The sequence below is a fragment of the Bidens hawaiensis genome, unplaced genomic scaffold, assembly GCF_021521415.1.
Source record: "Bidens hawaiensis isolate Kalapana, Puna unplaced genomic scaffold, B.hawaiensis_p1.1 tig00030955_1, whole genome shotgun sequence".
NCBI classification, from domain to species: Eukaryota; Viridiplantae; Streptophyta; class Magnoliopsida; order Asterales; family Asteraceae; genus Bidens; species Bidens hawaiensis.
In genome coordinates, this window is record NW_027495189.1 from 92,405 (window position 1) to 107,188 (window position 14,784).

Below are 14,784 nucleotides of genomic sequence, written 5' to 3' on the forward strand. Positions count from 1 at the left end.
AATTATAATATATTAATACGTTCTGCACGACTGCACACTTTAATCTCTTTTTAAACATTGACTTTTCTTTTCCATATATTTTTTTCTTTTTTAAATAATACAAAGTTAATTGTTAAAGTAAATTCTCAATTTTTAATAGTGATCAAACCAAAATCTATTTAGTAAAGAATACAAAGAGAACTTTATAAATAATCGGTTAGCTGTTAGCATTTGTTATTTTAGAACGACGACTTTCTTATGTATTAGGCTACGCACTCTCCAATTTGGAGAGTCTCATTCCCTCAACTCTGTCAAGACTATGTTGTCTTAACCGAGCTTATGTTGGCTTCAGAGTTTGGCTTGGGGACCATACTGCCGGCCTATATGTATTAGGTCACCACACTTTACAGCATCCACCCATTAACTATTAATGTATTTCAGGTCCGGCTCCGAGAACGGTTAAAAAATTCTAGGCTGAAGGCAAAAAATTTTTGAGCCTTAATAAAAAGAGGTGTTTTGTTGGGTTTAAATAAGTTAATTTTTAGATAAGCCTTAATTATTTGGGCTTTATGATTTGGTTGTGTAAAAAACTTTTTTGTTATAAAAATATGATTAAAATGTCTCAAGTAAGGTTAGAACCCACAACCTTTTAGTTGAAAGTTATACTCTTTGCCACTAAACCAAGCTTGTGGTTGTTGTAATTAAGTTTAAACATTATATATACATATGTTTCTCGTAAAAAAAATATATAATTTATTTATTTTTAAAAATCCGGGCCTATCGGGGTGTCGGGCCGGGGTCCGTCGACCACCCCACCCTCCCTTATAGCCGGCCCTAATGTATTTGATCTTATAACTATATTTATTGCTATAATTTTATTGTCGTTTTAAAAAATAGTTATATATTTGTTACTCATTAGGATATATGAGCCTTTTTATTTTTGTTCGGCCGGGGTACATAAATTCTCGGAGACGCCCCTGGTTATACTTACCCCAGTAACCACAAGTGCCTTTTCAAGGTTGTTTTTTTAAACATTAGTAGCTAGTTATTTCGTCTGCGGCAAAGCATGTAATTAACTAATTATTCAATGATGCAGCTTCCCCTTGTATATTGGACTCTGTCTTGATTATAAAACCCACATACATGTTCACTTTGTTAAATCTCTAACTCGAATATTTGACAATTTTTATTTTCATTTCTGTATATACATGTCACGTTTGGGATTGAGTTTGAAAATAACTTATTGGTTTTTTGAAAAAGCCATGATTTTTGGATTTTACAACCTTTTAATCTTATAAAAAACTAAAGTAAATAAAAAAGACATTTTTGATTGCCAAGTATTTTTTTTAACTCATTGGTTTTTGAAAAAGCCAATAAATCAATAAGTTGTTTTCAAACTCAATCCTTAACGTACTATCAGTGGTATCTCTCAAGCGGTCAAGCATATATGATGATCTTTAGTAGCATAAGTCTTGGAGTTAGGTAATCATAGGTTCTTACTACGTTAACACATGTACATATTACAAGGGGGTTTCATTAGAGGGAGCCAGTTCAAAGATGGTGATAAACTAGAGAGGGAGATGCGATCAAAGTGTCAGAGAAGAAGATACCGTTGGGTTAATTGTTTTTTGGCCCAAGTGTAAGGCCCAATCCAAGAATTAAGGTTTTATAATACTTGGTAATGTCTTGGCTAGCAAGTTAGGTTAGTCTATATAAACGAGTTATGGTTAGACATTAGAGGGTGGAGTTGGTGTAACCGAGTTAGGGTTCATCAAGAGTCAAACCGAGTTAGAGTTTGAGAGTTTGTATTCAGTTTTTTTGAGTAATATTTTCTGATTATAATATAAACAAGAGTTATTCATTTATTTCGTGTTTGATTATCGATCTGGAAGAAATAAATTACAAATAAGTGGGTTTAATATTTTTCTTCTTTATTGGTTTAACAAGTTGGTTAGACCGGGTATTTTTATCGACTTGAACAAGCGAGTTCAATTGAAAGTTCGTTTTTATACGGGTTAAACGAGTTAGGTTTTAACCAAGATTTGAGCAAGCCTGTTCGGTTCTGAAAAGTTGTGCAGACAAATTAGTTTGTATTTGTTCAAACGAAGTGGAGCAAGGGTGTTCGCGACGTCAATAGCAGGTGACAAAGAAGAGCCGATAATCCAACCAAAAGCGAGTGAGGGGACATCGTTGCAGGTTCCAAAGTTGAATGGAACTAATTACACTACATGGGCGATTGTGGTGGAAGCGATCTTAGATGATCAAGAGTTATGAGAAGTTGTTCAACCGAATGAGGGTGCGGTTGTTGATGTGAAAAGGAATAAAATGGCAAGGTCGTTTTTGTTCCAAGTTATGGAAGGTAATATTCTTCTTCAGGTTTCTCAATACAAGAATGCTCGGGATATATGGACGACTTTGAAAGCACGGTATGTTGGGGCCGAGCGAGTCCAAAAGGCTCGACTACTGACGTTGAAAAGTGAATTTGAAAAACTCAAGATGGCGGAAGACGAGACTGTTGATCAGTTTACGGGAAAAATAACCGGTATGATTTCTAAGGCAACGAGTCTTGGTCACGTATTCGAGCAAGATGTATTGGTGAAAAAGTTACTTGACGCGGTTCCAGACAAATACTTCGACTTGGTAGCCTTAATCGAGCAAATGGTTGATCTCGATAGTATGAGGTTTGAAGATGTTGTTGGAATACTTATGGCGTTTAAGGAACGTCTACGAGGGAGGGAACGCGCTTCAAATTCACAAGGTCATTTACTTTTCAATCGGTTGGAAATTAATTACAAAGGCAAGTCGTATGATCAGTCCGGTAGCCGAGGTAAGGGTTGGCCAAGTTCACAGGGACGTGGAAGAGACCGGGAAACCGGAGGTCAAGACCGAGAGGATGAGGATCAAGATGGTTGTGAAAACCGAGATGGTCAACATTGTGGGTCAAGGTATACGGGTCAAAGAAGATCAAAAGGATCGTCAATGGAGAAGAAAGGATATGTCACGGGTTCAGTGTTACCGGTGTGACGAGTTCGGTCACTTTGCGTCTACGTGTCTGGAACGTATGAAGAAAAGGGAATAGTCTAATTTGAACAAAATTGATGATTTTGATACAACTTTATTTATGATAAAAGGTGATCAGAAAACGGTTTTTCTGAATGAAAATGGTGTGATTCCAAAGCATTTCGAAGCTGAACTGATGGAGAAATATGTTTGGTATCTCGACAACGGAGCATCGAATCACATGAGGAGTAATAAATCGTATTTTTATGAATTGAATGAAAAAGTCACGGGAACGGTGAAGTTTGGCGATGAATCTTGTATTGATATTCGGGGAAAAGGGTCGGTCTTAATTGAAGGAAAAACGTGGGAGCAACGTTTGTTGACCGATGTCTACTACATTCCGAGCCTACAGTGCAATATCATAAGTCTTAGTCAAGCAACGGAAGGTGGATGAGAGATTCACATGAAACATGATTAGTTAACAAGTCCCGATAAATGAGCTATCATTGGAATGAAGAATTTTGCAGGTAGGGAACCTTCAAAGTGTTGGACTGAAAGAAGACAAGTCGGTTACGAGTCAGATTCCAATCAAAGATCCAAGTTCCAAAATTCATAGTCCAAAGAAGAGTGTTCAAGAAAACTAAACGTGTGGTCAAGAAAGTGATTTAAGTCCAAGGGAAGGCGTCTAATGATAAAACGAAGCAAGTGTGTCTTCTAGCCAAATGGAGCCGAAAGAACATTGCAAGAGATCATGAAAAGCATCGGGAGAATCAAGAGAATGTTGACAAGCGTGAAGTTGAAGACCCACCAATTTCAAGTAGGAAATTAGGGGGTGAGTCGGGTGACTCAGGTACAACAATTGCGGGGGTGATTGTTGGGTCAATTGTTGTTTGGCCCAAGTGTAAGGCCCAACCCAAGAATTAGGGTTTTATAATATTTGGTAATGTCTTGGCTAACAAGTTATGTTAGTCTATATAAACCGAGTTATGGTTAGACATTAGAGGGTGAAGTTGGTGTAACCGAGTTAGGGTTCATCAATAGTCAAACCGAGTTAGGGTTTGAGAGTTTGTAATCAGTTTTTTTGAGTTATATTTTCTGATTAATATAAACGAGAGTTATTCGTTTATTTCGTGTTTGATTATCGATCTGGGACTTGAGATACTATGAAAATAAATAATTTTCTTATTTTTTAGAAGAAAACATCATATAAGCATTTGTTTATAATAAATTACTAAATATTCTTACTTAGGCCAGTAGTAAAACCGTTAAACAAATCTCCATATCTACTACAGTAGAAACTCTATAAAATAATACACTTAGGACCACCAAAATTTATTAATTAAAAGAGTTATTAATTAAACGATAAATTATTAATTTATATATTAATTAATATTTTATTAATATATAGTAGAATACTTAGTTTACAAACACTTTTCAAGCTTCCACTTAATTATTGTATACAATGTATGTATATCAAATGAACGGCCTAATTTGAAAAAAACCTTCAATCTCCCACCTTATTATGTTTCTTATGTTCAATGTATCACTTCACGAAACGAAGCTATTAAAGCGGCAATCACATTAAATAATTTCTTGTTGAGCTATGAGAAAACACCACCAGAAGTTCTTACCATGCTAAGGAAAATTAGAGACGAGATTCAAGGAGAAATTGATTTCAACAAAAAACAAAAGACAATTGAGTCATTTTTCAAGAAACCTTCATAAATCATTCATGTAATATGCTATATATAAGGAATTATTAATTTATATTTTAAATGGGGTCTAAAGAAATTATCAAAAATGTATTATCTTATAATTTTAGCGAATTATTAATTTAGCACCCTATCCCCGAGTCGGGACCGGCAAAAAATATTATCTTAGAGAGTTTATTAAATAATCGAGTATTAATTTATCGAATTTCTACTTTATATTAGAATTAGTATTTCGACCCCCCCGCACGTAAATGAAGACTAACGTCGTTGAAATTTTGTTACAATGAAATCGGTCGTTGATTAACATTCTCGAATCTTGTCAAGCCAACGCTTCAAGTGAGTGAGTGCAGATCAAGGTTTAACATTTCTTAGTGTCACATGCAGTTAACAACATCCATCTCCTTTGTTCATTTTTCTATTCTTTTTTCCAACTCTGCATCACTATATAAAACCATAATAATTCAATACAATCTTACTTCTGTGTCACTCCAATCAACTTCATTAACCTGCACAAATGTAAAAGCTAAATCATTTATAAATGGAAGGTTGAATATAAATCGAATTAATGTCATCAAAATTTAGCATTCACAGTAACAATTCTAACTTTGGTCAAGAATAGAACAAAAGAACAATAAAGAACCCAAACCCATTTCGACTTGTTATCCAGTGTGCTCATCTTATAACAAAGAAAATAGCAAAACAAAATAATACACGCCAACATATGCCATAATACACCTATAAGGCTATAAAACGAACCATTCGACATATAATCACCGAGCCATCAACAATCCGACTTTATGCTCAGATCGTATTCATGGTTGCAAATCTGGTTGCCCGTTTCTAAGCACCACAGTTGCCACGCCAAGAGCCCGTTATCATCATCGCCTTACGTAAGTAGCGCAATCGTCAAATCATTCCCTCAAAACACCTCACATGCAACATACTTAAGGTCACAAATATTCACAATAGAGGCTTAGTAAACCATCACAGCCTTTGTAAAACCCAAGCGAACAGACGCATTTTATCGAACATCTCATGTGCACTTGTTATCTATGTAGTAAATCAATGAGAGGCTTGTCTAGAAGACTGACCATGATGTTGGTTAGCAAACAATGACAGATTATTTCGTGGTCTTGTATTACATGACATGTTGAGAAACAGTAGAGTAATAACAAAAAGTGTGAACGTCAAAAGCAAATGTAACACTTAGAGATCATTCATAAGAACAATACCCTAGTGTGATGGACAGTGAAAGTAGATATAGACACAAAGATGTACCTGCAAATTAACGAAGACATAAGGATCCGAGTAACAAAACTGACATAGAAAGAAGAAAACTGAATCAATGCAATGTTATGATATTACTGAAGAACAAACATCAGTCTATAATGAAAGTTAGACATTTATAATGGAAGTAAACATAAACAATATTTGTTGACTAATATATGCTTCATCCAAATGTTTTATATTGATCTAGAAATTTATGACACAAACTGAGCATCTTAAGTCAAACTAGCAGGCTAATGTTTTTTTTATTTTATTATATTATTAATCCAAATATAAGTGTTAGAACACATTTAAAAAAATTGGTAGCAAGGACCAGAAACAAACAACAAAGCAAACGAAACACGCACACGTAGCCATAAACAACCGCTAGCTAGATAACTAACACGAAGTAAACACGAATCAAGCAAGCAACAATGCGTAAACAATGCATACGGAGTGACAATTGCTAGAGCCACAGTGTCACTTACTACAAAGCAACTCCAAGAGAAACAACATTATAAGCATTTCGTCATACACCTTGTATGCATAGCATAGACACGAAAAATTAAGAGAATGGAAGTAATACTCTTAATTTGGTTCATCATCTGAGCCTGCCATTCATAGCAAAAGAGAACCCAATTAGGGCAGCGACTGATAGAACGAATAACAAAAGTACCAAAGATGAGCGATTAATACCTAGCCACAGATAAAGATTTAGATCTCTGATGAGTGAAGATAGTCAGATGGAGGAAACGTTTACAGACCCGGTGAACAAAGCCACAAAGACCCAGATTCAGTCAATAACAACATATACATACCGGTCAAAGCTCAAGAGACCATCAGCTTTATAAAAAAACAGTTACATAAGCAAGAGTCGTCTCAAACAGTTATTAAAATCCACCATTATATGCTTAAGCACAACCATGAAAATCCAAAAAAAGCTTCCTAAATACACCGGTAAACACAACCGTACCACCGCCGCCGCCTAGGTTTCCAAATAGAACCCGACAATGACAGGTGGGGTTGAATATGGTGGTACTGGAGAGATAGAGTGGTCGAGTTGGAAGCGGTGGAAGAGAGAAGCCGGTGTGTTATGAATATCCAGAGAGAAAGAATGAAAAGCAAATTGTAATGATGTGAATGCGGTGAACGTGGAGTGAAGAATGAAGAGGAACGGACACTTACACCAACACGTGGGGTGTTAATAAGGCATGCTAAATTGTACAACATAAAAAGCCTCATATATTGTTACCCGTCAATCTCCCAAGAACACAAGAGAAAAAGAAAAAATAGACCTAAATGATAATTCTTTCTTATTCTTTTCCTTAAAAGAGATTATAATATATAGAAAAACAAAAGACATAAAAATAGAAAAAGATAAACGATAAGGAAACATAGTTTGAGTACAATGAAAACTAAATTAAAGGTAAACTTTAATAATAATAATAATATAATACGATCGTATCATATATCGTAGGTAAAGCATTGTGTACAATAATATAAGCTACATGTATAACTTTTATAGTTAAGAAAGTTGTGTTTTAATATATATATATATATATATAATATGCATGAAAATACAAAACTATTAACCTTATACTATTCAATCATTCATGAATGAGGTGTACTCAATTAGAACAAGAATTCAACAAAATGGTCAAGAAGGTTGAAATGATAACTTCTATTGAAGGCCAATTGTGTGAATCATTTTAATTGAATACTAAACTCATAATTATTATGTTTAAAGACTTACTTAGATTTCATAGTAACCTTATTCTTCATCTAACATAGACAAGAAAGGTTAGGTTACCAATTAAGCGTGTTACTATTTACTAAAAGGATAATGTTGGAAAAAAGAAATGCAAGTATACTTGGATGAGTTGACAACATAAATAAGACAAAATTTAATTAAAAAATGACTTTGACATTTGATCTTCTTGCTCCACCATGCAGTAGGTGGATGTCTTTTTTCCCGTGCATTGAAAACTTGTACCCAACCACCCATAGCTTCACATTCATGCCTATATAATCCCTCTCACTAAATAGTTTCTTCATCTTTGCATATTTGACCATGGTGATGTCTTATCTTCCTTCATCTTTCTTTGGAGCTTTACTCTTCATTGTATGCTTTGGCAACTTGTACCCTGGAGCGGCATTAGCAGGCGTTACAAGGCACTATAAGTTTAACGTGAGCACCTTTTTACTAATAATAAATACATATGTTTATTTAGTAGTTTTAATGCATCTTAGATGATCATCACCAAAAGAATACTTTTAATGTAATTCTGGTTTTTAGATACGGTTGAAAAATGTGACAAGATTGTGTGGGACAAAGAGCATAATAACCGTCAATGGAAAACTCCCCGGGCCTCGGGTCCTTGCTAGGGAGGGGGACCGTGTAGTCATAAAAGTTGTCAACCGTGTTTCAAACAATATCACAATACATTGGTATGTTTTATTGTTTTATACAAATCTTCACTTATGTTTTCGGTTATTATAAATTGGCTTGTTGATTGATGGTGAGTTTTGGTTAGGCATGGAATTCGGCAACTTCAAAGTGGATGGGCTGACGGGCCGGTTTACATCACACAATGCCCCATTCAAACGAGCCAATCATATGTTTACAACTTCACTATTACAGGCCAAAGAGGAACATTATGGTACCATGCCCATATTTCATGGATTAGGGCAACGCTATACGGGCCAATCATCATTCTGCCTAAACATAATGAATCGTACCCGTTTGTCAAACCATACAAGGAAGTTCCGATCATCTTTGGTAAACTAGAGACTTAAATATATTCATATTATTGCAAAATGTTGTGTTTGTATAGGTAAGCTTACTAATTTTAGCAGGCATTGCATTAATGTATTATAGGTGAGTGGTGGAAGGCCGATACTGAGGCTGTGATTAACCAGGCAACTCAAACCGGGGCTGGGCCCAACAATTCGGACACTTTTACCATTAATGGGCTCCCTGGCCCTTCATTAAATTGTTCTACAAATGGTACTTTCTACTTCTACTAAAAATAACGTGGCAAAAAATGAGAAATTATTTGACAATAAAACTATCACTAATTGCGATCCATTTGCGACCGAAACTATCGCAAGTGGGCCTCTATCGATGTTTTTGGTATCACTAAAGTATGTTTTGTAGCATTCATAGTTGAATATGTGTAAATTTTGTCATACCCCATATTACACCCGAATTGACCGTCTGAATGAACCAGTTCCGTTGGCTCAATCAAAACGGTTGGAATGTTAACTGGCGAACCGGCCATCTTTTGACTTGATGGTTGAACCGGAAACCATGGACCAGAGCATCCGAACTTGGTTCAAGAAATTTCTTGCCTCTTTTTATTTATACAATTGAAAATAGAAAAAGTTTCTAATTTTCTGTAATGTGAAAATAGTGAAACGTTTTATAAAAAGAAAATGATATTAATTTTTTTTTATTTTATTTTAGCAATGTATCTAAAGATGTAAGTTAGATTAAACTTTAAGAATTATGAATATGTGTGACTCACAAGTTTTGTGACCTATGCTAGAATTTTGTTTACCAACTCATCCCAAACTACCAATCAACTTGATTCTACAACACTAACAAAATCATACCTTTTAAGCCAAGTGTAGTGGACGATGTTTGAGGACGAAATGGGGCGACTTGGGGCTAGAACACCGCCCCCCCGGCGATTTTTGGGCGATTTGGGGCGGAGGCGGATTCTTTTTATCGCCTAAACTTTGAGAAAATAATAATATTTTATTATTTTGACCGTTTGACAATGGTACAAAATAAAAAAAAATAATTAAAACAATATATTATATATCTATATAAACATATACCTTCTTGACCGTTTTATAATATTTAGTTATGTTTTTTAAGTTTTTTGTATTTCTTTTTAATTTTAATGCATTTTATCTAATTATTTAAATAAATTGGTTTTTATTTGTTTAGTTTAGTTATAAAAAGAAAATAATAAAAAAAGAAACTGTGGGCCCAACTTGTAGCCTCTACACCATTACATCGCAAAAAACAAATTTTCACTCCATACTGACTGGGCGTTACGTGTCACAATTCGCCCCTAACAGCCCCTCCACTACATATGGCCTAAAACATTCCATTTTGTATTTACTTTCAATTTTTGAGTATTATATCTAACAATTTAAATATTGTTCATGTAGAAACGTATAGATTAAAGGTAAAGCCCGGGAAGACATATCTCCTCCGATTAATCAACGCTGCACTCAACGATTAACTTTTCTTCAAAATCACAAATCATACATTCACGATCGTCGACGCAGACGCAAGCTACGTGAAGCCATTCGAAACCGACACAATATTCATCGCACCCGGCCAAACCCATAACGTTCTTCTCAAAACCAAAAACCTCACCTCCAACACCAAATTCTTGATTGGCCGCGCTAGACCATATTCGACTGCAGCCTCAGGGACATTTGACAACACCACTGTCATCGGACTTCTCGAATACCACGTGGATAATATTACCTCCAACTCATCCATTAACACTCTCCTGGTCCCACCCCTCCCACCAATCAACGCAACCGCATACGTTGCTAACTGGACCAACCAACTACGTAGTTTAGGTAACTCCAAGTTTCCCGCAAACGTTCCACATACCATCCAACTACGGTTTTTCTTCACGGTCGGTCTAGGAAAACCAACCCGTGTCCGAAAAACCAAACATGTCAAGGACCAACCAATGCCACCAAATTCTCAGCTAGTGTGAACAACATTTCATTTATTATGCCTACAACCGCCTTACTTCAATCATATTATTTTCGACGTGCTAACGGTTACACCACCGATTTTCCCAACAACCCGTTAATTCAGTTCAATTACACGGGCACCCCACCGCAGGCCGGAGTTAACGTCAACATTTTTGGAAGATCGGCCGGTGGTGGTGGCAGCCTCTGACTCGAAAGCTTTCCGTCCATCACTAGCCATGCCATCCTTAATCCCCACGTAATGTGTACCTCAATATGGCAATGCATGACCATATACCTATTGAATGTACACAAATAGTACTAATGATAAACAAGGCAGAGGCGGGATAAGTAGCTAAGCACGAGAAAGCTTGCCTTGAGAATCAGCACGTGTTCATACCGTTTGCTTTTGACACCTTTGGCCGCTCTTGGCCCTGACGCGGTTCAGTTCCTTAAGCGGGTTCAGCAGGTGGTCAGCAGTAACTCCGCCCATGCTAAAGGGAACGTTGTATTTAGTAGGGTAGGGTTTGCTATTCAGAAGGGGATAGCGGCGCAGCTTGTTGCCCGTCTATCTGCCGTTAGTCTGTAATTGTCCCGATGTAACCATCATCTATTAATAATTAACCAATGAACATCAGTTGCATTATAACGGCAGTTTGCCTATAAATTAGTGTTCCAGTTTACCTGGATTATCAGCTCGAAATCGGATTGCAACCCACCCACCGGATGGCACACCGACAGTGTTCCTTTCAACGGGGTCCACCAGGTTGAAGTTAGGTGGGTCAGTAGTCGAGTTAAAGTTCCCGGAGCCTTGACCGACGACGTAAAAATTATAGCCGTGAAGATGGAAAGGATGGTTTTTCGGCTCCGAGAATACTGGTTCCTTGCATCACTAACTCCACGGTGGTGTTGAATGGTAAAACCACCAGTTTGTACCGATAGTCACTTGTGTGTTGTTTTCGATTTTGGCTTTAATTTATGTACCACACGAGTGCCGAAAATGTTTTTCTCAGGGTTTTAAATTATTTTATATCTTTTGTACTTCATATTTCATTCTAAGTAAAAGAATAATGTGTTTTCCATTCTGAATTGACTCCGTAAATCTTCTGCATTTCATTTATTAGTTATGTGTGAACTTATATATATACGAATTAACGTTTTACTGTTGTTTCCAACAAAATATTAATTAAGAAAGATTAGTTTCTTATGTTATTACGCTTGGATAGTTCAAACGGGTGAAGTCCACTAGACTCCCGGTTAGCAGAAACCTAGGGGCGGCAGCCCATAGGGGGCTCAGGGGCAAAGCCATGGTTGTGGTTAAAGTTGTTGAATTTGATCAGCAATATTAACTTTGATTGTCGGTATGAAAAGGTTCTCAGTACTAAATGAAGATACGTAACAACTTTTGTTCATCAACACCAAAATATTAAAAGTTAATCCAGAAACAAATAATTAATAAAGTTAATGTTGGAAATTTTTGGACTGATAATATTCATAAATTTGTGTTACAAATAATCTAGATATTAACGAGTCCTAAGAGTAACACTACTACATAAAACAAGTCTTTTACAGCGGGTTTTAAACACAATTAAAACGATTAAATGACCACTTTAAATATATGTGTTTTAAAAGGGTGAGACCGTTGTAAATAGTAAAGTTGAATCGTTTTAAAAGATCATTCAAAAAAGGAAAGAAAAAGTCATTTACAACGGTTTAATTTTTAGCAAAAACAACATTCCTATATTATCAAATAAGCCATATAAAACGATTCAATTAATAGCAAAAACAACATTCCCATAGGATCATATGATCAAATACAACGGGCTTAATTATTATAAATGTTATCAAATACAACGGTCTAATGTTATCAAATATAACGCTTTCTTAATATCAACAAATACATCGGTTTGTATATAAACAACATGCTTATCAAATACATCAGTCAGTCCTACAATCTACAATTAATAAATACAACGCTTTATAATTCTCTCTGCAACAGAATATTTAAACCAATATATTAAAAACAGCAACCAGAATTCATACATCAGTAACCATAACCATATGATAACAATCCAGAACCAAAACATTAAACATAGTTAACTATCTAATATTTCTACATAGTTCATAGTTCAACATTGTAATCACAAACAAGAGCAACTTTGGTGAGACCATAGGAACCGGTTGGAACTACTAAAAGTTGAATCAATGAAGACACTTCTATCCTTGAATGAGTGTAAAATCCCAACCATAACTACACAAAATAGAAGTTAAAAAAAGATTCAACATTTTTAGCATTAATACTTAAAAAAAATAAAAGCTTAAAGTTACACTTTAAATATCTGACCTGATGTGGAACCCATTATATACATATTCCTGGAAAATAAATAGAAACATGAACATAATTTATTAACACTATAATAACTCAAAAATAAACCATTATTTAGTTTAATAAAATCTTACATAAATAAAGTCCACTTTAACTTTTGAAAGTCACATGCTATATTTTTCTATCTTCCAAAAAGGGAACAAATAAAGAATAAAGAAAGAAGCTTACCCTTTCATGAGAAGGCTCATTGTTTTTTTCTGCACTCATCTTTGCTTTTTTCTTTATTTCCTTAATAAAAATATTTCAAATAATAAAAGCCACTAATACTAATTAGCACATATATAAATAATAATAATAATTATTTTAAAAAATACCTTAAAAGCTTCAGAGTTTGCTCGGTCAACAAAAAATTGCAATGACTCTTGTCTAGAAATGTGTATACTTTAATGGGATCTTTATTTTTAGAGCGAATTTTTTTACAAGTGTATGTCGAAAGTTTCTTACAGAGTCCTTTCCACTTTTTATAATTGTATCTTTTGGGTCATCGTTAGGTATCTTCCACGATGCCTACATATTTAAACATAGATAGTAACAAATATAATATTAATATTTAAAATATATAAGAAGAAAATACAATACCTTAATGTACTCCCATACATCATCATACTGTTTGTTTTCTACGTCTTTAGCTAGTTTATAGTAAGGAATCCGTCGTTTCCTAAACTCTAAACAAGCCCATGACTAAAAAAGCCCCACATTTTTGCCAATAGCTTTACCATTGCTATCAAATTCAATTGTATATATGCTGGGATCTTTAATAATCTTCTTACATTTTGCAGGTCCTTGTTTGCGCTTACTAGACATATTTACTAAACATAAAAAAAAGAAGAAAAAAAATTACAGGTTAATTACCATATAGAAATATGAAACTACAATTTAGGCCAAAATTAAGCAATGAGAAACATCTAAAAACACAAGCAATAAAAAGTTTGAGATGCAAATTAAGAGATCAACGAATAAATCCTAATTATATTATACCGAACAGCTAAAAGCACTAATTTGAGTAACAATGATGAAGGGATATATAATGGAAATATTTTCTTTCATTCGTGTATAAGAGATAGTTAAAATTTATAGATTGATTATGGATTTTTAGTTGGGGGGGGGGGTTGGAAAATATAAATATGTTAATTATGACCTACACAACCAGGGGTGTCCAAAATACCTGAACCATCGGGTAGGGTCAGTTGGGTAAAACTTGTTTTAGTGTGATATCGGGCCAGGTCAGAAACCAGTTTTTCGGTCTCAACCAATTAGAGTTACTTAGATTTAGTTGGTTCAATCGGTTTCTACTTGTTTTTTTTTTACCATTTCTAATGTTAAAAATAGGTTGGTTGTATGCTTTGGTTTGCTAATGTTTAGTTACAGGTTTTATTAACATATCCATGCTACTGACTTTTAAATCACATATTTGTTTTAATGAAGATAATAATTTCAACTTCAATAATAGGTATAAACTAATATTGTATTCTATTAAACTTAACAAGTATTATAGTAAAACAAAAAAAAGGTGAGCTGCGAGTTAGGGGTGTAAATGAGTTGGGTCAAGCCAAAGCTGAACTTCGGCTTGATTTCGAGCTCGACTAGAAAGTTGATTTTCAATCTCAAACTCAGGCTCGACACATTTTTCATTTGTTATGTAATTTATTAATAGATAGATTTCAAAAAAAAAAAAAATTGGGTTATCTCAGTTAGGTATAATAAAATTTAATCTCA

General features: G+C 34.8%; 1 protein-coding gene across 1 annotated transcript; it reads left to right on the forward strand.

Annotated features, from left to right (window-relative positions):
* The first annotated feature begins 7,992 nt into the window (after window positions 1–7,992).
* Window positions 7,993–10,771, forward strand: LOC143581459 (laccase-2-like). Its single transcript, XM_077064237.1, has 5 exons — window positions 7,993–8,145; window positions 8,254–8,405; window positions 8,492–8,736; window positions 8,836–8,964; window positions 10,140–10,771. Exons 1-5 carry the CDS (start codon window positions 8,029–8,031, stop codon window positions 10,211–10,213), a joined length of 717 nt encoding a protein of 238 aa, XP_076920352.1. The 5' UTR covers window positions 7,993–8,028; the 3' UTR covers window positions 10,214–10,771.
* Window positions 10,772–14,784: the final 4,013 nt, after the last annotated feature.

What these genes read in the sequence shown, in the direction of transcription:
- LOC143581459 (XM_077064237.1), top strand. Translation starts at nt 8,029, where the DNA reads ATGGTGATGTCTTATCTTCCTTCATCTTTCTTTGGAGCTTTACTCTTC. An exon ending in AACAATATCACAATACATTG is followed by an intron (nt 8,406 to 8,491) that starts GTATGTTTTATT and finishes AGTTTTGGTTAG; the next exon opens with GCATGGAATTCGGCAACTTC. An exon ending in GGAAGTTCCGATCATCTTTG is followed by an intron (nt 8,737 to 8,835) that starts GTAAACTAGAGA and finishes AATGTATTATAG; the next exon opens with GTGAGTGGTGGAAGGCCGAT.